This window comes from Boleophthalmus pectinirostris, unplaced genomic scaffold, assembly GCF_026225935.1.
Source record: "Boleophthalmus pectinirostris isolate CB_2022bp ecotype Guang Dong unplaced genomic scaffold, ASM2622593v1 HiC_scaffold_6, whole genome shotgun sequence".
Taxonomy (NCBI): Eukaryota; Metazoa; Chordata; class Actinopteri; order Gobiiformes; family Gobiidae; genus Boleophthalmus; species Boleophthalmus pectinirostris.
Window position 1 is genome coordinate 22580157 of NW_026571447.1, and position 27862 is coordinate 22608018.

Below are 27862 nucleotides of genomic sequence, written 5' to 3' on the forward strand. Positions count from 1 at the left end.
TACATGTTCACTTACAGAAGTGTTAAATGTATTCTACAGCAGGGGAGCAGTGCCCGTTAGGCTCCAGTCCTATTGATTCTTTTTGTATCCCAGATCTGATTCACTTTGTAACTTAATAGCTCTGACAGGAACAAACATTTCCTGTCACAAATAGTCTGTCAGTTGTGCCAGTGTAAACTCAGCCAGTGTTCTGCCAGAGTCTTAGGGCATGACGTTGCCCTGGGACAGTGAGCGGGTCATCTCTGTGTGAACAAAGTAGGTCTTCAGATCTCCTTTACCCTTGACGTTGATGATGCCTCTGCATGAGCACATATATCCCAGAGCCTGGAGGATGCGACTGGTCTCCTCTGTCACCTACGACAACAGAAACATTGCATTATATGATACAGCACAGCTATGTACTAAAAATGGCTTCTTTTCATTTCCTGAATAATGCTGCTATCATTGCTATGCCTTTCTGTAATACTCGAGTGTCTACAGTATATTTTTGTTAAAGAAAATGTTATTCAATCATTGTTGTACACAGTGCTACATGTAAATGCCATGACATCTTTTCTCATAATACCAAATAAAGTGTTTATTTATTCATGAGAATATTGTCAATCCTATTTCTGTTTTTGCCAAACAAAAAGAAATAGATGGTGGTGCATTTCTTATTGATGCCTTAGTTGGTCCATCTCTATATAAATATCAACAGGCAATCTAAGGATGCAATTGAAAGCTCTGCGGTGGCTCCAGACCGCGCAGCAGATGGCTCTATCAAAAGTGTATTACCTTTAGAGACCAGAAGCTTCCTGCCCTATACGTCTCTTAGGCAACATACCATTCTATCTTATCAGCCATCAAACACAAGCCCAGTCACCATTTATAACATGTATGAAATGTGATTTATCTCTGAACATCTGAGCTGACATTTAAAATTGAAGTTTAAAAATAGGACAGATCAGGTATAGCTGCTATCAAACTATAGTGTGTGAGATTTGGCTTGAAAGATTGACATTAAAAGAATGGCAGGCAGAGATTATATTTGTGCCCATTTTACAAATCATAGTGTGTTTTCTTTTTACCTGTATCTTTCCCAGGACCCCTGTGCTGTCCATTCTGCTTGCTACATTCACTGTATTCCCCCAAATGTCATATTGGGGTTTTTGGGCTCCAATGACACCTGCAATCACTGGTCCATGGTTTATACCTGACAAGACAAGTATGAACAGTTAAACAATTGACAACTACAACAGAATTCACTCCAATAATGATGTTTTAGGATTGGGACACCAAATTAAAACGTTGCTCTTTGTGGCTTGATTAGACTTGTAAAACAACAATAATGTGCTTACTGTGTCAATAAATTTTCATAATCCCAATAAATAATTACTTGACAGCGATGAAATAGTAGTTATATTTCTAAATGCATAAGTTAAGTCATAAGTTTAACATCATAACCTCTGCAATCATAATTCTATTTATTTAAGCAGAGGGATTGTATTGTAATCAGCAGACATTTAAATCAGTTGAGCTGTTTCCCTTCTCTTATTGGATGGTGGCCCCTTACACTCTGGCTGCAGCATCAGTGTCTAAGGCTACATACTGTTCAGTACACTAGGGTTTATTCAAGTGTGTTGCTGTTATCTCCACTTCAGATAAGAGTGTAGACAGAGCACACAGCCACTGGTTTTGTCCTGTCCCAGTGGGCGGTGGCTCCTGCCTTTCCCTGAAGAAACATTATAGGTCCTTCTGGAAGCATCAGGAGGCACTGGCCAATACAGACAAACTGCTGAGTTAATGGAGTAAGGCATGCTGGGATCGACAGAGAGCTTCAGTGTTGAGGTTTGGCTCTTAACTCATAGAGGCAACTGGAAAATGTTCACCAATCACAATTACTATATTCAACAACGTACATGACTTTGATATTCCAATATGATATAATCTAATGTTACAGCCTCGTCTTCTTGAGTGATATCAGCAGGTATAAAAATATGTCGTAAGCATATTGATACATTCCAATTAGAAGTTTAAAATGAAAATTAAAGTGGTTTCACATGGAGTTTTTTATGATGAAACAGCTAAAATATCTTCTTTCATGGTTAAAAAAAAACAAAACTCACCAACTCTGAGCTTGAAGTCATTGAAGGAATGTTTATTTATAAGATCCAGTTTGCCCACCAACGCAAACGCAAACTCCACCATGGTTCCAATGTGCATGTACTGCCTGTCATGTTCCTGCAAAGTAAACACATTTTCTTGATCAGTGAATTAATTTGAAGTTACTGTATACATAACAAATGAGAGTAAGTGGAGTTTTAACAAGGGCACCTGCATAGTGTACTCTGGCCCAGATGCTGTGTTGAGCCCTGTAGCAGCCATGTAAGTACTGCCAATAGTCTTGATCTTTTCCACTCCACTGAACTTAGGTTTTGACAGCAGCTGTTCACAAACACACCACCGAAGATTAGAAATGCTTCCAAAATTCAAGCCAATTTTAATTTTTAATTTTTTTATTTTTTTATCAGCCAAAACTGGGAGAATTTACCTCATCAAAATCAGCAATGATCTCATTGAGAAGCCTGAGGCACTCCAAGCCTTCTTTGTTGACATCTGACTCAGTATAAAACTCTTTAAAGTCCGGTATAGATGCAAACATCACACAAACCAGATCATATGATTGGTGATATAGATCCTATCAAAATCAAAATTAATAAAGAAGGAGTTAAAATTAGTGATGTGCGTGTAACTACAGGGAATGCATATTTTATAAACAAACTTTATAATTATGACACAATTTTATGTTTAATAGAAAGATGCACTATGTAACTTATTTGGTGGAGGGTTTGGTGTTATTGTTTTGCCTTAAATGTTTCTTCGTACGGCATTAAAAATAATCTATCTCAATGGAGACAACTAGGTAATGCCACCAGACCAAGAAGAGAACTAATGGAATGTGATCCCACTTGCATTAAGAATGTTATGTTTTTCAAGGTATTTTTAAGCAGTAAAAGTCTGCAATAAGTTTAATGCTTTAATGTGGAATATTCCAAGCAAAGCAATAAGATCTTAACATACAATGCACCTACTTAATTAATAAACATATTAACAATACAAAGTCCTACCTCATTTTTCCAGTTTCGTGCCAAAAAGTGCTCCGCCACATGAGCGGGCAGGACGTTCTCCAGTAAAACCCGGTTAAGATTTTCCATGGTTTCAATCTCTTCGCACTCCTTCTTGAACTTGTTCTTCCACAGAAAGTCTAACCTACAGTAATATTCATTCTGTTACAAGAGGACACAGAGGTGAAGAGACTGAAGGCACAGCTGGACAGCTTGCTTCCATCAAAGAAGACAAAGCAAAAAACACACAGCCACTAGGATATAAGTCAAAAGAAGAGTTAAACAAGTGAAGATATAGTGCAACAGATAACAACATATCTATTTCCATACAATGCACGAATCAGTGTTCAAATGTCAGCATAAACTAATTATGTATTCAGAGGAAATTTGCTTTGCATACAGAAAGGCTGGTTGGATAGAATACATTTTTGCCTGTTACCAATGTTTCTTAGTGTTGGTACCACTTATCATATACTGTACACCTCTCGAACAGAAAATGTTCTTATGCAGTACTTAGTATGAAGAGGTATGAGAATTATTGGTCTAGACTGTTTTATGCCATTTTACTGTGCTATAAATGTGTTAGTTACCTATGTGTTTTGTTCACCAGTTTTATTATCTCTCCATCTGCTTTGTTTTGGAGTTTCAGTGCACTGATCTGGCCATGTTACACACAGATGCAGATAGTAAAAACTAGGCTCAACACCTGTATGCATTGTCTGTTAAGTCAAAGCTGAGGGGATATTATCATTTAAGCTTCTCATTTAGGGTCTCAAACTGACGCGACACAGAATTATTAAGCTAATTTTACTGTATTTTAATAGCCTTATATCTTAAAAGTAACCTGAGGCCAGTGCATTACAAGCCACTGCAGTTTTAAACGTTTAAGAACTGTCCCCACTGAGCAAAAGAGTGTTTTGTATCTGGCCTAAGTGCCCTGCAGTGAGTAACAACCTGAAAATAGCACGCTAAAGAATAGTCTTCACCCAGGCCCTTGCTTCTCCTGGATAATAAATCTACAACATGCCCAGCTTTGAGTAGCGGCAGGGTATTTTTGCACTGGCCAAAGGGTAAATCTACAAAATCTGCATTTTTTTTTAAACACTTAAAATTCATCTAATAATATATTATGATGTATAAAAATAAACTGGTGGAGCCAATCCCAAAGAAATATTGATAAGGTTCAACTGAGTTATATAGGCCTCTACATCTGAATTTATGACATAAAATTGTAGAATGCCAACGCAACCTATTCAGACTACTTACATTCAATATATTTCCTATATTCAAAGTCAATTTCAATTTTTAACATTTCTCTGTGATATTCTGTTCTTTGCAGTGTACAGTTCAAGTCTGTGTTTAAAAGTTTCTAGTTATCTTTTTTTAAATTTTAATCATCTTTTTAATGTACAGGGATTTTAATAGACTAGTAGACTTGTCATAGATTTTACAGTGGCACAACCCTCTCCAGTGAACTGTGCTTGAAACTAGGACTGAGAATGCCATGGTGGGTGTTAGATGCATAAAAAGGGCATTGCATATGCATGTCTGATTGAGATCCTATAGCCCTGAATAATGAATAGGGTTTTGTGTAAATAACATTGGCATAATGGTTTCTCTACATTTTACCTTCATGTGTATATAGCTCTTACCATTAGGGGATTCAATGTGAATGATTGAAAATTGCACAGAAAGGAAATAGGCATGTCATGTGAAAAGCCTGAATATAACCTATTTTCCACATATTTGAAGGAAGTAGTGAAAGCAAAGATGAAAAATACAACTCGTTTAGAGCTGCAGAGATGAATAGACTGACAAGGCATGGCACTAGGATTGCACTCTGTCAAACGTACCTGCCTGGCGAGCACCAGAAGAGTGACAAAGAAGATGAAGAGGGAGATAGAGCCCATAGTCTTCAAGTCTTTGAGCAATCCAGGTCTTCAGAAAAAAAAAAAATTGAAATAGATGAATAGGGAATTGAAATTGTTATATTAGAACCTCACACTCCAATCAGCAGTCAGCCACATGTGTCAAATTGTTGTTTAGAAGAGCATTTTCTTCCAAGATGACACTTGATTATGGCTGTCACTTCTGCTTAGCATTGACAAGAGCTTGTTCATTATTTGCTTTACAGCGAACAAGCTTCACTGCCCCACAATGGGCGGAGTTGTTTGTGCATATAGTAAATTGTACCTTTGTTCTAAGAATGTCACTCTCATTCATAAATGGTAAAATTAATAATCAGGTCATCTCATTTTTATATTAAATCATGAAAGCACTACATTATAATATACTATAAGATACTATCCTGCTGTTTTATAATGAGATCTGAATATGAGATCAAATCAAAGGCTGCTTAGTCTTTTTTCTGTTTTCCTAATTCCCTTTATATCAAGAAGAGCTCCTATGACATGAAGTAAAAATACACACATTCAATTCAACACATGGCAGCTTGATTATCTAATCAATTCTCTACAGAAACTGTCTGCCTGATGAATAGATGAATGGCACTGACCAAACTCTAGGTCTGCAAAACATTGAGTTTAATAAAGAAGAGTGCTCTGAAACTAAAGATGAAAGCTGTCTATGAAGCTTTGCTTAAGCTTGTGATAACAGTTTTTAGCTACAAAAGGAGCATATTCTGTTCATATAAAACAGATTTATCTATACCAAGTTACAATCTTGTGTTTTCGCTAGCCAAATGGTGGGTAGTTGAATAGTAAACTATTAACTGTCAAGAGCAATGTATCCACATATCTAGGGGCAACCATGATTCCACACTAAGCATTTTTCATTATTGCCTCATTACACTGCTGGTCGTAAGTAAGCAATTGATTTCCTGTGCTCCAGGCAACACAGACAAAGACATCAACTATCACATGATGAGGAACATATACTCAGACATAAAAGAAAAAAATATATATTTTTTTTTTTACTGAAACCTCCACTTCATGTTTTGTATACAGAAAAGTTAAAAGTTAAAAGAGTTTTGACTTGCGCTGACCTGTCCAAGATTTCGGTCCTGTAGAGAAATGTGCTGTACTCATCCAACAAAGAGGAGTGAGTGTGCAGAATAATGATGTTGTAAACCACCACTGCTGTCAACATTATCACCATCTTCAGCTCGTAGTTTATTCTCAAAAACACGGAGCAGGAGATCAGGCCCAGAATGCAACTGTAAATCAAATACTGGCAAGACAGAATGTTCATTTTGAGGGTTTATTAAAAATATATGCACTTCTTATAATATGCATTCAACCGGACTTACTGGGAGATAAAAGTTGTTTTTGTCCGTCAATATGATGTGTGGCCCATTTAACAAGAAGTATGTTTCATTGGATGAGTTGTAAGCAGGAATTACAGAAATCGAATTTTCCTCCAAGAAAAACTAGTCAGAAAAACATGATATAAAGTTAGATATAAAAAACAGTACATATATCTTAACTCCTTCTCAGACTTTGTGTTGACGTTCATTTTCGTTTTATTGCAAATAAAATTAATATTTAGCCCTGAACTTTGACATAACTTTGTTCTCATTTTTCACAAAAGGTAGCTCTTGTTTTTACACAGGTTTGTGTATTTTTAAACAGGAAAACACCTTTAACCTTGACAGATTTTTCTAAAAGACCTGATTTTTGCACAGGTTGTATAATAAAAACCTCTAACGTCAGCATCAAACCAAATAGGCCTCCTGCATTGCACCCACAAGAGGAAAATAGAATCTTGTTAGATAAGAGGCCAACACTGACAACAGTTCAATAATGTCCTGAAGAGAAGCTCCAGGCTGAGACGCCGATTGGCTGCCCTGTCAAGCTCAACCAAGTTAATTTGGTTCTTCCGCCAGGAGCATCTGACCCACGTCAGCCACAAAACAAGATTATAATCTCTCAAATCGATTTGTGTGGAGGTCTAAACCAGGGTCCTGACACCCAGCTCCATCACAACTTACCAAAGCCACAGGCTACAGAACACCTTCTTCAGACCTCCAAATCATGAAGTGATTTTGGTCTCTATACTAAATGAATCAGAATAGTACTAATACTGAAAGGGAAATGTGAAGGTAATGTCAAGGCTATAAGGAGTCTAAGTAATGTGTCTAAGTACAGTCCACATAAAAGCTTACCATGTTGAAGACGGCCATTATGAGTATTAGTGTAGTGGTTGTCATGGTGAGGGTGATACGGGGCCATGGCTTGTTGGCAATAATGACGGAGGACTGGAGCAGCCACTGCCAAGACGTAGACGCACTTTTACTGCACTGCTGCAAAGGGAGAGGAAAAGCATGAGGAGGATGCACAAAGGTCATGGACAAACGCTGAGCACAACTGAAGCAGCAAATATGACTAGCATAGTGAGTTACAGTAAACTACTGAAAAGCTGTCAAAATGATATTATAAATAAATGAAATTACTCTTAAATAAATTAATCCTGCTGTGTTACGTGTCACAAGCTGGAAGTGTCAGATACTGTGGGAACAGTTAGCTGCAGGGCTAATAGACAAAATTTTAAAACCATACAATTTTAAATCCATAAAATGTTGGCTTTTTATTGGAATATTTACAACAACACACCACTTACATTAGTTTTTGAAATTGAAGTAACTTTTTCAAAATCCTGCAAATAAGTACAATGCACTTAGACCAAGATTATATAAGGATGCTATACCTAACATGTTTGGTCTGGAAGCCCAAACGCCACATCCACAAAGTTACAAGGGCTGACAGCTTTGACCAAGTCTGATGCCAGGACTTCACCTATGCTTTTAAAGGTAGAGTATCTGTGGTGTTCTATTCTCTTTCATTTAAGACATAGCGCTGGATGAAACCTTAGAGGTCTCACAGCATGAAGGCTATATCCAAAATAACAGGCCTTAAAACAAGTAAGTAGAAGTTCCCAGAACACTAACACAGTAAGCAAATGATGAGACCCTGCTTATACTTAAATAACCTGCAGCCAGAGATGTACTTACCACAAAGTGTCCAATAAAACACACAAAAAGTATTACAGAGAGGATCAGAAAAGCCATTCCAAAAGATATTCCTAAAACCACAGTCCTTAAAAAAGACATACAAGATATAATTACAAAAAATATGTAAATATAATTACAAAATAAGGACCAAGATATTTCTCAATAAATAGAAGACATACTTTGGCAGGACCAGAATCTGCACAACAAATATGCAAAAGAAGATCAAACAGGCACAAGTCACGTAGTATTTGAAAGCAGGCAGAGTTGTTGCTCGGTACTAGGGGAAAATAACAAGAAAGGTCAATATTTTTACAGCAGAATTCACAAAGAGATTTTCAAGATACTTCAGAAGCCACTTTACTGCCATCTTTATAGTCATCATTTTCAGGTCTACTACAGTTTCCCACACTGTAGAATTTGAGGGTGTAACTAAATACAGTTCAGGGTCATATTACCACAGTTTAATGCTTAATACCTCTTTTTCCAAAGTCTTGTTGTGAAAGAATAGTGATATTCTTTGTATATCCTCAGACTTAAGCCATTGTCTGTAAGAGGAGATTATAAATATGAAAAGACTATTTCAATACAGAGAACATTTGCATTTATTTTGGAACTGTTCTTACTTTTGGGCATTTATACCATCAAATGTTCTTATAATTCTCTCATTAAGCTCTTCTTCAAAGCGTTTCTTTTGCGACTTTGTCCTAGTTTGAAAATCACCAACAAAAAATATTATTATTATGTACAGTAAAAAATACATACATATACAAAAAAATCTAATAATAAAAAAAAAAAAACATGAAGCTTGCCTTTCTGATCTTCTCTGAAAGTGATACTGTCCCATAGGCACACCCTGAACAAATAAAGACAAGTAAGAAAAATCAATATATAGTTCTGAAATGAAGATAAAAGTGTACACAAAAATCTTCCCACCGCTGTGGTGATGTGGCCGTTCTCATTTGTCATGCTGTCTCTGTGGTGCAGGTTGGCGAAGGGCTTGGCCGCTCCCCAGGACTCTAAGTAGCGTGTCATCCTCACTGAGGCTCTCATCTTCGCTCCGTTCAGTCTGGGTCGGTGCTGGGGACTTCTACGCTCCACCTTAAAAATACACACCTGTTTAGATCTGTGTTAAATGTAATAACTGTAATAAGGAGAATTTTTGAAAAGCTATACCTTTGGATTGATGACTAGATATGTGATGACCCCATGCTCTTTGAGATAGGGGTCCCTGTCCTGTCCATTGCCGTCCTCCACTTTATAGGCTCCATTTAAATGCTCCAGAGTAACTGATGTTATATGAACTCGCCTTAAAACACACACACAATTATGTTATTATTATGTAATTACTAATGTACTGAGTTATTTATTTATTTATTGTAGAATAAAATAAAATAATTAATAAATAAAACAAGTGTCTAACTGACCCTGGCACACCTCCAGCCTCCATGTGATTGGCCAGCGTGACATCATGTGACCAGACATCATACTGCCACTTCTGCAGTCCGATCACTCCACACAAGACATTCCCTGAGTGCACTCCAACTCGCATGTTTATGTCAACCCCAGTGGCATCGCGAACCTTCCTGTTAGAGAAATAAATGTAAAGTAAAATTAGAATGGATTTTTGTTTTCTACTTGTAACACTTCATCTATCTCTAGTCAGTAAGTGTTTAAAATATTCATTTGATTTAAGATAACGCCTTTTTGGCCATAGTCTTTTAGCATTTATCCAGGTTTGTAACTGACAAAAAGACATATATACATACCTATTTATGTCTTTAAATTTAGTCTAATGTATATTTTGCTCATACAAAACAGTGCTGGATACACTTACTTCGTCATTTTATGATTTACAGCTAGGAACTGTGCTACAGAGAAAAGCGCAGCTTCCAAATATCTTGACGTTCTTTTGCGAGAGATGTTAAAATACGTATGCAGAGTGGGTCTACTCTGCCGGATTTTATCAATGCATGTAATTACATTTATTTAGCCTGCATCAGATATTCAGGCACCACTTAAAAATGATTACAGCCTTTAATTAATGCTTCATTAACTTCTTCTTCTTCCATCTAAGCTTGTTCTGAAGTTGTGAAAGCCTTAACTAATTAAACCCTTTGAAGCCAGCCCATCCAAAGCATTTCTTTAAGCACTCCTGTTATGTCATCGCTCTTACTTGATGGCCTCACACATATCCAGGCCCATTTTGACACAGTTTTTGGCATGGTTTGGCAGAGAGTCCGGTAATCCCGACACACAGTAATAGCAGTCTCCGAGAATTTTGATCCTCATACATTCATTTTCCTGTAAAGAGGGAAAAAAAGTGTTCAGACCTCCAAGGTCCAGCCAGAGGTCTCACTGAAATATACTGTACTGTATTTCAATCAGGCACAAACTGATCCAGTGTTATTCAGGTGCACTGTTATTTCGTCTATATATAGTCATGAGAATTATATTTTCCATAATACAATCATGGACACAGCACAAAACCTTATTTGTATGCTAGATCATTTCTCAAATTTATAAAATGTACAATCATTATAAAACATCAATAAAAAGAGAAAATGTATTGCATTTTAATGTCATATATACATATAAATCTAAAATGCATTTCAAAGGCCCACCATAAACCTTATTAGGATAGGTTAGTTTGTTAGCCATTTGAAGTTAAAAAACATATTGGAAAAAAACATGTGCCAAAAGCTTAAAGTGCCCCATGAGACAATAAAAACAACCACATGAACAAATTATTATACTTACAAAAATAAAATCAGCTCAATTTTAATATTGTAATAAAATTAAGGTTACAGTACGTAGAAAGATGTATAAGTAAAAGATTTACCTTGGCGATTTGGTCAAATTTGCCGAATAACTCATTCAGCATGTGCACCAGTTCTCCAGGTGAGCAGTCACTGGCAAGCCGTGTGAATCCCACTATATCTGCATAGAGAATACTGCATGCAGAAAAACAAGGGGATAATGTGAAGTGGCCATAAGCAATACTCATACTAACAGAATGGCATAATGGCCCGGGACATGCCTGACGTTGGTGTGCCTCTGTACATATAGGTTGTGAAAGTTGTTGGTGTTCTCCATCTGGCCAAAGTTGGGACCCTTGAGTCTCTGGATGATCTCAGCTTTCATCACTCGGGCGATATGAGCTGGCAGCAATGACAGCAGCAGCCGCTCCTGTTGGCAAAAACACGACAGTACAGCAGTGTAGGGACTAACACACATATGGGACTAAAAGGAAGGATAACAACAAATCTGCTAGTGGTGTTGAATACATTTCCACTGATTCATTTAGAAGCACATAAAACACATAAAAGCAAAAACATGTAAAATAATATGAATGTAAAGATTTACCTTTGGAAAATAAACAACAGTAAATGATAACTCGCCACACCACTGATAAAAAAAAACGCTGTCACAAATCGCCTATGATTTGTTTTTAAATAATTTGATAGCATGTAGTCATCATTATGATTGGCAGATCACACAAAAGGTTAAAAACAATGTTACACAATGTTAGAATCAGCCCAACTTGTTAAGTGCACTTGATGATCAGTAATGCTCTGAACAACACATTTAAACGTATACAGTACAGCAAGGCACTCTGGGTAAAAGCATAAACCAAACAGAATATGTTATGAGTGCGGTACATGCCCTGGAGTATTCAGAGACTGTACAATTATGACTTAAAGCACCACACCGCTGCTGTAAAACGCTACACTCGAGGCAATTTTTCAAAGCTTCTGTTACAAAAAAACTGCAGACATATCCATAACCAGTCCAGCACCACTCTGATAATATAAGCTCAAAAGTAAGAGCTGTCTCAGAAATACAAAGGCACCAGATGTACTCGTACTAATGAACAACTGTAAGACTTTACAATTAATCAAGTTCTCTGTCAGTAAAAGTATGTTGTTTGGAGCTGTCTTCAGAAGAATAAATTTGACTTGAATTTTTGTGTTAAATGAACATGAATTCATCTTTGACCAATATAAAAAAAATTGTTATTCATTTTGGTCATATCACGTAATCTTAGGCAGCTGTACAGCCAGTGTAATATAACAACACTCAAGCCTTAAATAAACAGACACAGTGAGAACATCCCATAATCCATATTGCATGTTCTACCCTGGGAGCCTTCTGTTATTCCATGCAAGCATCGTCTCCACACTAGAGAATTGAATTGTAGCACAAGACAGCAGAGGTCCAATAAATCATCACACAGTTAATTAACAATTACCACAAGCAGTAAATGTGGCTCCTGAGACAATCTCTCAGTGGAATGTTTCTCCTCTGAAAACCACAGAAAGAAAATGACTATAAAATCGATCACTGGATCAGTAAATACATGTAAATACAAAGTTGTGTTATGTGTGTATGTGCTACATGTGTATATGTGGCTAAGAGACACCAGGACTGTGTTACGGTGTAGTTTTTTTATTAGAGGAATGATATCTGCAAATTAATTAAATAAGGTCTAAAGGAAAAAAACTAAAACTATATTTGAAGTTCTGATAGCATCAATCCAACATAAAATTATGATTATATGGCTTAACTAATGATGATTGTGATTGTAATCTGTTATGGGTTTTAATTACTCCTAATATGCATTCAAATTCAAAAGTCGTATGGATCAATTCTGCAGAACTGGACAACAAGACAACCTCTCAAAACAATAATCTATTAACAATATTTTAATCACTGCCACAGCAACAATAAAAAAATAAATAAATCATATTTTCCTATGTTGTGCTTTAAACCCATTAGAGACAACAGCTTTCACTTTACAGTATGTACAGCAAACCAATCTATTATTAAAACTGGCATTTGATAAGTAGTTTGTTTCTATTGTCAAGCATAGGCAGTGTGGTTTATGAGAAGAAAGCCATTAAATCCTCAGAGAAATAGCATAAGGAATTTAATGAATGAAATACATTAATTGCAAACACAGAAATCGTGCCTTGTGTACTGACTTCTTTTCTAATGTATTCAGCCACTTCCATAAGGTACCTTAACACTTTACATAATTGACTTGTTTATTGTTATCGCTGTCATTACCATGGTACTGTGGGCTTTTTAGCAGTCATTTGCACCACCTTACCTGCTGTTGCTTTTCAAACTCCAATTTAATGGGCGCTTTGATGCAGTTGCATGTGTCCAGGTATGTCTGCCTAAGGGCAAGCTCCATCAGGTGCTTGTGGTATGCTCCTGCCATATTGCCACACAGGAAGATGATAATGTTGGCCAGAATCTGCAAAAACACAGCAGAATATTTCATTACAAATATGTGGCACCAACACATCTCAAAAACCAAGGTAAATGCAGACAAGAAATCAAAGAAAGTAAGACTTAAAAAACGTTTCTACCCCTCGCAGGGTTACAAAAAAACTACAAGTAATCTGCCTCAAGGTTTTGATTTGCATAATATCTCATTTGAATCATTTTCTTGTGAGATGTCACAGCACTTATTATTTATCCAGACTTCAGGCGAGCACACAGTAGCATTTTACAGTAGCATTTTCCTCATTATATCAGTATCATGGCTTGGTATTTTAACCTTAGATATAGTTGCTACATATTATTTTATATATTCACATTTATTTGGATTATTAGTATTTTGTATATTATTTTGGGGGATTCACTTTGCACTTACTATTTTATTAACAATTCAATTTATTATATTAAGTCTGGGTACATTACATTTCATTATTTTACTACTAATTAATATTGGTTCCTATTATTATTTTGGTACAGCCCAATTTGGTCAGCGCACCTAGAGGGAAAGAGAGGACCATGGAACTATTAACGAGAGAATTCACACTGCGCGCACATGTGAACAAGCTCAATAAAAACAAGCAGTACACTGTCCTGCCGTGTTGGTCTATTTTAGCAAGAAAGAAAGCTGAAAATACATCATATAAACACTAACTGTAACCCACCATACCCACAGACTGGTGAGCACAAGATATTAGGTAGTAGTATGTATGAAAGGATCACTTTATTAAAACAACTGGTAGGGATGCAACATTTAATCTAAATGATCGTGTATATCCAAGTATTAAAAAATTGCTGACTATTTAAATAATTGTTTAGCGTTATCTGGACTATACCACTTCAAAAACATGTGCCAAAAGATGTTTGCCAAAAAAGCCCAACAGTGGAATTGTTACATAACATTAGAACAAACAAAAGAATAAGCAATTTAATCAATATAGACTTAAGTTAGCATTGTTATATGTTTATCTGGTTACATGTATTTTTAAAAATCTCAGTATACAATAGAAATAACTGACTAGTTTACTAATCCTAACCCTAACCCTGCCAAATAGTCAACCACAGAAATAATAATTTGGTTCAATCCTAGCAAATGGCCAAGCTTAGAAGCAAAATCTAGTCCCATGTGTATGTTCGCATGGCTGGACAGGGCCGAATAGGAGGAGAAACTGCGTCATAAGCATGACCAAGGCCTTTTCCACTCATCCCTCTATGTATCTGTTCTTTTATAATGCCCCAAAGACAAACAGTGGAGCAAAATTAGATCCAAGTCACCTACTGTCACAATGGCAACCACGAGCATCATATTCTGTCATTTCAGTCGCAAATGAACACAACATGAAACTAAATTAAACCCGATAATAGGATTCAGATCACAGCTCACAGACAGCAAGTGAATGTACAAAGAGAGTGCAGTCCAGATAACCTTGGGCTTAATATTTTCAACAGACAATTGCATCTCATATTCATTGAAAAAGTAATTATTTCCTTGACTTTCACACTCATTCATAAACATTTACAGTTTTTCAGTGATTACCAACCCCAAACAATTGTTTTTTTTATAGTTGTCTGTCTTTCTCTGCAGGACAAAGCTGCCCTGATAATTGCATTGGCTGTTGGCTATGCGTACTCTTCTCTGATGTAAATTTGAACAAGAGATTAACATGACCAGTTCTGGAGTGAAAGAGATGACCTTTTGAACAATGGTCAGACATTAATCAACCAAATGCATGCAATTTACACTGATCAAGCAGAACATTATCACTAGGGTCTATTATTGGTGGTCATAATGCCAAATGTCTGATACTACATCGTATAAAAAGTAAAATGCAATGCTTCTTTCTACACATGATTCCTCAACAGACCATCAGTAATGCCACACTTTATGACCAATTCACCACTGTTCACTTTGAAACATAATTTGATACTGACCTCTGCAGACCCTAACGTAAGTCCCTGACTCAAGCATAAACCGAAGTTATTAGTGCAATTGTCTAACCATTTTTACGCTATCTCATCATCAGCACTCCTTGTTGTGGTTGTGCACATGACATGTCTTCTTATTTGTGGCAAATATTCTTAAGTCACTACATCTGCTGAAATAAAATATTATCTGTCCAACGTCTCTTAAGCAGAACACAGAGTTCCCATAAAACAACTCTGATGCATTAAGGCCTTAAGCCTAGATCAGTATGTGCAGACATACAAATGTATCAAATAAATTCAAACATTACATGAATCATGTCGCCCCCTCAGATTTATGTCTAACAAATGAGAAGGCCCAGTACTTTATAAACTCTGGCATTTCATGGTGAACTCAAATTTCCAGTATCTATGGTTTAAGGGAATAAATGAATAACTTAAAAAAGCACAAGAAGGCTGTGAATAATCACAATGTTCACAAAAATATTTTTAAACATAATCTTATATTAGACATTTTTAATGTACTGGGCCCAGGCTGAATGTCCATAAAAGGATCTGTTTGACAAGATAATGGCACCTCAAAAATCATCTATGTCAGTTCACTTTGCTGTGAGCTCGCGCTTCCAACGATCCAACAATTTACAGATAAGAGCAGGGCCAGAAGAACAGAGCTCACTGCTCACCACCATTCTGCGAGGTCCTGGGATTAGCACAAATTGAAAACTGAGCCGCATTTTGATGGTTTAACATACTGTTAGAGCTGTAACACTGCCAGCAATAGAAAGTGCCAGGTAGAATAAAAAGCAAAAAAGTATCACAGATTTAGATTTTGCAGACAAGAGAAAATCTTATTTCAAGGGGAATATAATATGCATCCAGTGGTGTGGTCCCCAAATGTATAATTCATCCCAAACAGCTAAATAAAGGATATTATCAACCATTTAAATGTTACAATGTTGTGAAGATTTACATTGATTATAGATTATCATTACAATTGAATTCATGCTGTATGTGAACCAATCTGAGGTGTATATGGCAGCATTATATACATCTTTTACTCTTAGGGGCTGATTAGATTAGTGATTAGAAAAACACTTAAGATGATTAGAATAATAACATGAATCACTGATTACAAAACCTAGCATTATTAGACCAATGTTCATTATCACATCTAAACCACCAACTAAACGTTTAAGTAAAGGACTGATAGAGAGAAGAGATCCATACAAACTGAATGTCACTCTCAAATTGCTCTAGGTCTGGCTGTTTTATTCTGTTTAATAAATGAGCCAGTTCATTAGGAATTAAGTGAAGCTGCAGTGTAAAGTTTAATGGACTTGACAATGTGAATGTGTCACTGTGTGTCCTTCTCATCTCATATCCTCTTAACTCATCAGTGCCGAGATGTACATTGGTTTAAGTAACACACTCAATGAATATTATAGTTGGTTTGTCCTTCAGGGATCTATGGGGCATTGTTTTAATTGGCTTGGAAAAACAAATAGGTTGAAAGACTAAAGGGGAAATTCTAAGTCACCAGAGCAATGAAAAATAGGACAGACAATTTAACAAGCTATTTCTTTTTATTGGGCAAATCATATTATACTTCTTAAAAGAGCTTTCACAGCCCAAGAAGAGCAGATTCAATTAAACTTGAGAACGGCACTTTCAAGAACATGCTGTACTAGATTTTAGTGGGTCAGATGAAGTTTCCGAATGACTGAAAATGATTTTTTACCTTTTGTTAAAGTAAACTGATAACAGACAAATTATACAGGCACAAACCGTGATAAAATGTATATAGTATTCACATTAGGGCAATACAGCCAACACTGCTATGTATGGGCCCCTAACTAGAGGCCACTCCACACTACTGGCACAGACATCTCGGAGACTGCATGCCCTCTTGACTGCCAATTGAGCCGCAATCTGTCTCTCTTCAGTGTAGATTTTGCAATTACAAACAGTCATGTAGTACAGAATTAGTTTGTTAGAAAATGCATCTCCTTTGCATATCCGTAAACACACACAATCACTAGCAATCAAAAAACAACAATCTTTAGGCAAGGGCAATCATGACATTCACTATCAAGTTTAACAGAGCTCAAATTAATTGCACTCTTTTTCCAGATAATTGCTTCCTGATATGTGTCTTTTGCCAACTGCATGAATATTGTGCTCTCAAATGGGAAAATACAGCAGAAAAAAGATGGTGACCTTTACAAAAAATACATTAGAATTTCTATTGCTCACCTGCTATGCTAAATTACATTTACTTCAAAGGTCGCATTTGTTTGTTGGGTCAAAAAAACAACACAACACTATGGTAGAAAAATTGGAAAGAGACAAATAACAAGACAAGGCAACGGCATCTTAAAAAGCAAAGCAATTGCATTTTAATTTGCCAAGATATTAAAACAAAACTTTGACTGCAAAAGGTCCCACTGATTAATACGCTCTGCAAAGTAAAGTAGAAGTCTTATGTAAATCCAAATTACTTAACAAGATGAATACTTGCTTGAATACAAAGCATTGCTACTGTATTACATTTCAGCACAACGGACAGCTCCTCAAGTGCCTTTTTCTAAATTGTGCTTTCCCAATCTTTTTTTCTTCTATGTTTTTCCATCCTCAAAGACTATTTGCAGGTGGATGATATTTTCTGCTGGATCCTGACAAAATGCTCACTATCTATTTTTAGTTCAGGACCATCAAAAAAGTACACTGATTGGAGACAGTGAACTCCATGAGAGAAAGAAGTTTTTTTTTAGCATCTTTGGCATCTCCTTATCATGCCTTTACATCTCACCACTATTTACTACTAACTTTGGGGATATTGTTTTCTTGATTGTGCGTGATGCATTGTTTCATATGGGAAATATAGCACCTGTTACTAGGGCCACATAGTGAGTGTTGGATCGATGGCTCCTTACCTGCCACACTATGGGCTCCACGCTGGAGGTTTTGGCCGAGAGGCAGACAATCAACACGACGGTGTGAGAGGCTGAGGTCACAACACTGGCGATGATGGCGTCCCGCATTGAGAATGGCAGCATGGTGTAGACCACAAACACAATGAAGAGGAAGAATGACACCTGAGGGGGAAAACAGGGGGGAGTATTAGAAACTGACAGGATGAAAAAATATTGGATTTGTTCTGTTGACTCAAACACAAAACTATCTATACATCAAATGTAATACCACTTTATGGCACCCATAATGTAAATACAAGAAAATAAATACAAATAATATATTCAATAGTTTGGCAGTCACATAATAATAATGGTTTCTGAATAAGATTTATATTTATTTTTTGCACATAAACAACAAAAAAAGTGATCTGTCCAACAATAATACAGATAATCCAATTTCTTTAAAGACTATGAGCAGTCAGTCTACTGAAAGATTACCAGTTAACCTTCTTACAAATGATTACATATCTTGTTGTTATCCGATATTTAAAGAAAAATACCGAGCCTTGATTAGTTGCTAGTCTTTGGCTTCCTGTCCTGCTATGATCACAGAGGTCGACAAAAGAACACCATTTCTCTCCTGACACCTCTAATGTAGCATGTGGAGAGCTCCAGCTTTTACCTCAGCTCCACAAACACACACAGAGCCCCTCCCTCCCCCACCCTCACCCTCCTCTGTGCACCAACACACTGCTCTCTTTAATATGCCCTGTGCAGCGGGGTTAAAGGAGCTCATCTGCTGTAGAAAGACGCCAGTGTTCTCAGAGCCTGAAGCCCAGTGCCGCTTAACCTTTCCTGGACCATTTTCAAGGCCAGAGAGAAACCGAGGAATGGAGGTAAAGAGTAGTCAGATGGCGAAAGAGGAAATGAAAGCGAGAGAAAGCAAGAGACCTTCAACAGACTGAAAAAGAGGGAAACACAGCACTATCTCTGTTCAGAGCTGACTCGCAGTTGATGTTAACTCCTGGCATAGAATCTCAAAGAGCTGTTCTTAAATTATAGACTAAACCAGTTGCTTTTTAGACAACTCCAAAAAACAGATTAGAAAAAGGTAATATGTGCAACTTGGTACTGATAATTTGTTTATCAACTGGGATTTTCAGTTTGAATATTTTCTCTTTATTATGATCGTTTTTGTCAACCTTGGGCAAATTACAAAGCAACTTTTGTGGTTACAATTTCTGTGGTATGACAATAATTGTAACACACATTTTACATTGAATCAGGTACATAGTTCACAAAACAGACCTATGAGTGTAAATATTATTCAGACATATTTGATTTTTATCACATGTTGCATCAGAATACCACCAATACCATACCACCTTATTTGATTTATAGTTTCTGCACAGATACTGGTGTTTTGCTTGTAAATGAATTACTGTTGCATTCACAGTCATTACTGAACCAATGAGCATTGGGGAGATAAAGGAATAGACCACACTGCATGCAAAGTACCTCCAAGATCAACAAAAGGGATGATATTTAGCAGTTCAAGGTAACCTTTGGATTAAAAAGGCTTCAGCAATAAAGGAGCCCCAGGTTACATAATAGCTTAATTGGGCTTCTATAATCATCTTGCAACATCATCAGCCTTGAAATTGTGGGACAGATTTTTCACATAATCTGTGAAGAGTGGCTGGCATGGGCTGGTCTGTGTGAACCTCTGTGGATTTACTTCAGGTACTCATGTTTTATTCACTCTGAAAGAATTTTATATGCTACTTAAGCGCATTAAATGACTTACCTACAGTAAAGAAAGTGAATGAGTGAGTAGTTGATTGGCAGTGTACAACATGCCAGGCATATTATTATGGCTTCCTGTCTCATTAAGATGAATGTGTAAAATCAACCAGAGAGAATATTTTCTACATAGTGCGTGTGCTTCTCAAGACCACATAAATATACTCTCTCTCTCCACAGTCTTCATGTTGTTCCAGCTACTCGGAGTAACCCCCTCTAACCCTCTAACCAACCCCCTGCACCTCCAGATTTCACTACAATAGTAGAACAAGCCATGTCAGCCTCCTCTTATTTTCCTCTTCATCACTATCAGCATCTAGGCTCTTCATTACATCAGTCATTACCCACTGGGGAGAAGATGCACTTTACATTGCCACTCACCCATTAACCCATATCTATTTAAGTATCTTCATGTTGAAGTATTAGTGAACTGAAACTTCCTAAACAAATAAATGATAAATACTGGGTTTGTGTGTTCTAACCTAAGACCTTTAAGAACTTCATATTCACTTGCTGTCCTCTAAGTTTGTAACACCATAGCAAGCAAAGGCTCAAACCCTATCATGAATAAGTGTACAAAAATTAATGAAAAACCCTTCACACAAGGTTCCCTGGCGATAGGCTATTGATTTGCTAAAAAAAAAAAAAAAAAAAGGCTACACTATAATAAATCATAATTCAAGAATCCATTAGTCTCCTTTTTACAAAACTGACTGAATACATCATTATAGGTGCACCATGTGATATTTTTGGATGAGAAGGTTGTCTCCATGGTGATGTTATTGCAAATGGAATGTTACACAGTATGGCATAAGCAAACTTATTTGTCTCCATGAAGACAAGTATGTGACAGTTAAGTCACAGGTCAGATCTGTGGTACGGCAAACATGGTGGCATTAAAAACACAGTTGCCATTTACCACCTACAGGTTTAAACAAGAACTTATATATGGTAGCTACAAAACCTCAATTGTTTTTACATTAGGCTGAATGAAAATTCTGAGCGCTATAAAAACACCTGTAACCTGAATAAATGTAAGATATTTTTAATTACTTTTTAGGCAAGGTAATTACATCACCAAGCATGTGGTGGAAAAACTACTAGAAAAGTTATTCATTGCAGAAAATATATCTGACATTTTCTTTCTTATCTCTTATTGTAACATGCCTTTTTCATCAGGAGAACATATTGTACAATGTGTGCATCAAAATCAATAAATTGCCCTTTCATTGCAATTGCAACCACCCACAAGTACGTTTAGAATGTCACTGGGCAAAAAGGAAAAAAAACAAAAAACACTTTTTCCCATATTTTCAGTTTGATTTTTTCCTACTGCCAAAACGGCTTTCAGTGTTTTCAAATAATTTGAGGGCCACTGACCACAAAACAATAGTCCAATGTATTCCTCCAAAGTTTAAAATCATCTCCACACATATTGCTTACAATTCTAACATGAATATAAAAACATAAGGCCATTCCAAAGAGTGTTTGCAAATTACTACTGTGCACAGAAACCTAATGTGGTAGCTAAATGACTGAAATCCAATGCTGCTAAATGAATAACAAGACTGTGTAGATAATGGATAACGGAGGGTAGGAAACTAAGACACCTGCTGACTTGAAGAGTGGAGACTGCAATGAGCCACTGGCAATGTATAGATAGTTACACCACATTATTTCAAATGACAAGGATCCTCTGTGACAATCACATAGACAAGGCTTGTGCATGTTCAGTCAACTCCATTCCTACTTCATATATCAATATAATGACAATAGCAGAGACAGCAGCTGAGAAATCCAATTAGATAGGTAGTGTTAGATTACATTAGGCTTTTAGGGTGTGGACACAGTGGCAAATTTTGATATACTTAAATGAAGCTACAGTGCAAATCAATATGCCACTCAGATTGGCTACAACAACAGCAAATATAATATTAACAAAGCAAAAATTGTTGACAGATCCTACATTCAGAGTTTCTTTTCTAAAGTTATAGTACTCTTACTCCAACATAAAGCAGCTCGCTCCCATTATTTCCTTACATTTCCACTGTCAGACCTTTACTATTCCAGGCAGCCCTAATATAATACTCCTGCCATACACGTCATTCACTGCTCTGCTGCCAAAGCCTAATGAGCCTGGTGTGTACTCACAAAAGACTTTTCTCCCTGTGTATGGAGGAGACACAGCAGAAATGGAGGGACAGACAAAGGGAAGGAAGAGAAAGACAAGGTCCAGACATCTCACAGGGTGAGGGCTAGTGGCTGGACTGTACAGATAAGGCACAGAACCATTTGAGGAGAAAGACTTCGGTGAAAAATGAGGTCATCAGAATTTTAAATTAAAAAAACAAACTCAAATCTGTGGTGAGGATAATCTAACTACCTAGCACATTTTATTTACATTTGCACTGTGGACTGTAGTACAGTAATATTTGTGAACATGAAAATCATCAGCATGTATTGTAACTTGGCAACCTATATGCATCATGCACTGGATGACAAATTCCTAATCTGCTTAGCAACAAAACCACTATAAGACAAACGAAGCCGTCCTTAATGAGGCCAAAGATACACTTAAAGTAGGGACTGCATCTCATAGTTACGATCTCAAGGATTCCAACCAATTAACTCTGACTCTTGTTCTTTGTCTCATCCAGTTCCACTTAGTGACTGCAAAAAAGTGCCGATTAGAGTAATGTGTACTATAGCATTCAAAGGCAATTTATATAAAATAAAAGGTGTCAAAAGTGTTCGGGGTGATATATGCTACAAAATTAGAAAAACAGCTGTGTAATTTAGATGTATACACTGTAAGAATTAGGAAATACCAGTGTAATAAGGCACCAAAAAGCTGTTTATCATGGTGGCAAAGTATATATAATGTAAATAAAGTATCTAAATTTTAAAACTCCGAACCAGGACCGTGTTAATTACCATGGCTTATATGAATCACTTTAACATTAGGGAGAGAGAACAGAAAGGAATGTACGGTACTGTTTTACTGATCAATGCTGATATGTCAAAAAGACAAACTCCAACAACAACAACAACAACAACAGCTAAGACGTATTGTGATTTATCACACCTTAAATTGTGATTCACGTTATTTAAAATTCAACACATTTCACACAGGGCTAGTCAATATCATTGGAGTCCAAGATTCAGCAGGCCTGCGGTAGCTGACAAGAAGTAAAGATCACTTGTGAAATGCAAATGATGTGGTCCTGAATGTGTTAAAAAAAAACAGAAAAAAAAAAAAAAAACTGTCTAATTGTAACTTGTTTCCAATTTAGCTAGACATTGACTGAATATTTGCCAAGTAAAACTAATGAATAACATTATACCACATAATATAGAAAGGAGAGGTATGGAGAGGTATAATATCTCAGGCACAGAGAATAAACATTGTTTGCAGACGTATAGTCATGATAGTCTAATAATGTCTTGTTTTTGAAGGTGATTCCAATAATTCCATTAGATGATAAGACACCAGTGTGGACCACTTAAAAATATTGAGCATAGAGCCCTGCAGGAACACTGATCTCAGATCAAGTGCATTTTATGTGCTGATCCTGATTCATATGCAGCTGCCTGGTGTGAGGAGCCACGTGGGACACAGTCAGCAGGTCTCCACTTCACTCCCCGAGCCTTGATAAATGTATGGACAAAAAATCATGTATTGATTTACTCCACATGATTTACAACAGTCTCACAGAAAACATCTGTGATGGTGCGTTTATACAAGCATAGGCACTGGTAAGTCAAACATGACATATCTCTCATTTTTATATTCACAGACTAATAGTACTTCATGTTCCTGCATTTATTCTTGGGTAATGACTACATAATCAATCCCTAGGTGTAGTGGAGAAATGTCTTCCTATGCACATGTCATCAATAAAACATATAGCAATGGCCCTTTACCCTTCCTCCAAACTGTCCTAAATTTGTTCATATTTTAACCTAAAAAAATAATGCAGAACAAATCTTCAAGATGTATTAGCCTCACTAGTACTGTCATCGTGCACTCGTGCACATAGACCAGCAGATGTCTGATACATCCTTAACTTACAAAGACTATTTTAGGAAGTGGGTCATAAATCTCTAGAGGAGGAATAAAAATCCTTTTTACAAGCAACCTAAATCCCCTTGTCTTATTCATTGCATTGCCCATCAGCCCACAAAAAGAAGTTAACATCTGAACAAATCTGATGAGACAATTTCATACTGCATTGGATTAAGAATGCACATAGTACAAAAGAGTTTAAGTATTCTACCACTATCTTATAAAGTAACTATCATACCTGATCCCAGGGACAGACGATACCCCCAGAAAACATAAAAAGATAGCCCATGGCAACCAGGCAAGCCCAAATGAGCAGGGAGAAGAGATGGAGGAGCTTCTTGAAGATAGATTCAACGCAGACCAGTACAAACACAGTCAGAAAAATAGCCAGTGCCGTGGGTACAGTGATTACGAAGGCCACGTGGTCCTCAATGTTCTGCAAAGAAAAATATGCATTTTAGTCAAAAATATCAATAAAGCAAAATAGCAATGTAAATCAAACATAACAAAAAAAAAAAGTCAGTTAACTACTTTGCATGTGTAATGGATATGCACTGGCCTCTCATAAATACATTTGAGTTTGAAAGTGCAAAGCAGATTTTCAGGAGGCTCTTGGTGCAGAGTCACAGCACAGTGCATTCATTCATTTTTCCTGGCTGCTTTGCTGTAATTCATTCCATCAGGTTGTCCTGTATTGATATTGATATGGTAAGCAGATGCATTATAGCCCCTTGATGACAAAATGTGGCAGTCTAGGCCCATATGAACTCTACAGTCACCTTAAATCAATCTACTTGTGCACTATAACAAACACTGCTACATTTGCAGTCAGTGTCAGTGAGTCTACATTTTGATGACAGATCATACAGTATGTATGATCTTTTTATATATTTTACCTGCAATGTATGGTGCATAAGACCTCTTGTGTAACTGGGCCCCCAGTGCTCTCTCCATCACACACTCCAGCCCCCACTAACTGCTGGCTCTATTCTGCCTGCAGTCGATGCAGTGGGACAGAACGCCATGCATGTATGCAGTGGCAGAGAGCCACTGAGAGTTTGTCTTGCCCAAAGCAAAGATCCAAAACAGCACAAGATTTAGGTCAGCCAGCAAAATGGAGGGAGACACGAATAAAAGAGAGACAGATATGAAGAGGTGAAAGATGACACAGGGCACCTCAACAGAGAGTAATAAAGGCTGATGGAAAAATAACAAGGAGCAAAAGCCTCATCTGTCCAGTACACAGCACAACAAGGAGGGAAATGCGCTCCGCTAATATAGTGAGAAACGTCTGAAAGAACAACACTTTCACTCAAGAGCTTGTTTATTGAAAGCCAATAAAAGTACTTAGTGTTATATACACAAATAGTGAATGTTACAGCCCATGCTTTTGGACTATTTGAGGAAATATATGCATTATTCCTGTTTATATATTCCCGTGAAATACTGTGCCTACGTTGTAGGCAACACAGTGTAGTGATCAAATCAAAATAACTTCCATGAAATCAACAATATTTTCAAGACTCAGATGGTGAAAACCTTGATTTGATTATTATTGTACAATTCCATGGGGTCTAAGTGTAAATTTTATTAATGTTATAAAAGTGTTTGTCATCTACATATGCCTTTTGTGATAAACGCTTTGTCTCTGCTGGTATGGGTCAGATTAAGCAGCTCTCAGCAGTTTATCAGGAAGGACAGGGGATGGGTGAGGCACCCTTGTAATAAGGTTTTGTGAATGGTTATTTTGGGCCATCTATATACATTAAATATCACAATGTTGAGATATATAATCAAAGAAGCATCGCTTTTTATTCTTTACTCAGTATGACCACCAAGTAAGTGTCTATTTTTAGCTTTTACAAAGCCTACCACTCCACATTTAATTCCTCTAGAATAGATAACCCTGTCAAAATAGTGACAGAGGCAAAAGAGCTCTCTCTTCTGTAGTTCAACTGAGCGTAAGATCAGACAATAACCAAGCCCCATATCCCCCCTCACTTTTATCTCACCTTTCTCTTCACATTAGTGCTGCGATGAGGACCACATGCTGAGAGAGGGTGCATACACGTGCACGCTTGAGCTCTCAAACTGTGTGTTTATGTGTTTGCACTGTGAAATATACTGACATATACTGTAATTGGATCGGCTATTTTCCATCAGCTGGCTTGTGAATGATAAGAGTCCTGTATATATAAACATGAGAACCAGGCATACAGTGAGTTTATGAGCATGCCAGCTTCACTGACCCTGGCACCCAGCTTGCTTGGTAGTTCAATATCTACGCCTTATGTACATGCGTATGCTTGGACATGCATCAAATATTTAAGTACATATTTCCAGAGATGTTGCTGGAGAGCCTTACCAGTCCTGAAGCAAAGAACACAGTCAGTAAAGCCAGACAGGCGCCCATCACTATGAGCAGTAGAAAGACAATCAGAGGGTGCTGCTGGCTCATACAGTAGTAGGACTCATACAGCCCATCCTGGGACTTATTCCTCATGCCCCGTGCTTGTCCATGCGCTCCGGTCTTATCCCAAACTCCGGATGCCCCAGCCTGGTCCAGGAGGTAGCGCTTCCTTCTTATTGCCTCCTGCCACATGGATCTTGGAGGAGAAGCAGGGCACCCAGCACTTTCTACAACAGACAAGTCCCTGCCGCTCTTAGGTACTCTGCCTCGAAAAGTCCTGGTCTCCTCCTTCTCCCCGGGAGCCTCTTCCCTCAAGTCTTTCAAGTGCAGGCAACTGAAAGTGGCGGACGGTGCTGAGTCGGAGTTGGAGACAGCGTGCGCCGGCCAGAGAGGTGACGGGAAAGCGGTGTGGGTAGAGCGCAGCATCCTCCCCGGTCTCCTCCTGCCAACATGTTGGAGCAATAGAGAAATGAGGGGAGTGCGCAGACTGAGTGCTCTTTAGTGTGCAGGGAAGAGGAAAGTGGGAGGGAGGGGCGAGCGAGGGAGGGGTGGGTGGAGAGGGAGGGACGAGAAGAAATCATTTGCATGTAAATCTGTAATTCAATAAACTCAGGCAGGATTCAGGAACATAAGCTTTAAAGAATAATGCTGTGAGGTAGAAATTTAACCTATTTTTTATTTTAAGAATTCTTGATCTTCAGTTTTTTTTAGTTTTTTTTTTAGTTAGGTGTTACCAAGTGTATTATTTATTTCATTAAGACATAATTATTGTCAGTGGTCTTTATTTCCAGTATTAAACTGTGTAGCTCTATCAAACAATATGTCTAGAGGCAAGATTACTCAAGCTCTACTATTCTATGCACGAGTAACATGACCTTGTGGTGATTACTTAATTTGACAGACTAAAATTGCTGTATGATTTTCTGCGAAGTAGATGGTAAATGAGTATGTAAAGCCATGATTGCACACAGACACATAATCACTTATAGATGTGTAGGTGAACCATCTTATTTATCAGGATTTACAATATCTCACAATATCTCTGACTGTGTTCCTTTGGGTCTATACCTTGGCATTGCTTTCTTTAAGTTGACTTAAAGACTCTTCACTGTTTTCTAGTGTGACAGATCATAGCTTACATTTTTACAAAAACAGTATTTAAAAAGGATTTAAAGGGATCTGGGCATGTGCCTCAAGTACAAAAATATTAATATTCAGTGATTTTATTGAGTTAAAATCTGAACAAATCTGGTCAAAGACAATTTCACCAAGAATACAGGGAAAAAAACAGTGGGGTGTTTCTAATTCTGGAAATTGAGTAGGTCTTTAACCAAGAAAAACTTGAAACAGCCAGAACATTTTTCTCAGTGCACAAGACACAATCACATAATT

The 27862-nt window shown here is 37.2% G+C and overlaps 1 protein-coding gene across 1 annotated transcript; it reads right to left on the reverse strand.

Annotated features, from left to right (window-relative positions):
- Positions 1-196: 196 nt before the first annotated feature.
- On the reverse strand, positions 197-26677 carry adcy2a (adenylate cyclase 2a). The gene is made up of 25 exons (XM_020937356.2): positions 26426-26677; positions 24299-24496; positions 18213-18374; positions 13184-13333; positions 11111-11259; positions 10913-11024; positions 10247-10374; positions 9498-9656; positions 9247-9379; positions 9007-9171; positions 8883-8926; positions 8697-8777; positions 8549-8618; positions 8253-8350; positions 8074-8158; positions 7228-7365; positions 6373-6492; positions 6109-6293; positions 4958-5042; positions 3108-3266; positions 2531-2677; positions 2314-2424; positions 2106-2220; positions 1068-1192; positions 197-354 (listed from the first exon to the last, which is right to left on the reverse strand). Exons 1-25 carry the CDS (start codon positions 26660-26662, stop codon positions 202-204), a joined length of 3309 nt encoding a protein of 1102 aa, XP_020793015.1. The 5' UTR covers positions 26663-26677; the 3' UTR covers positions 197-201.
- Between the last annotated feature and the right edge of the window lie 1185 nt (positions 26678-27862).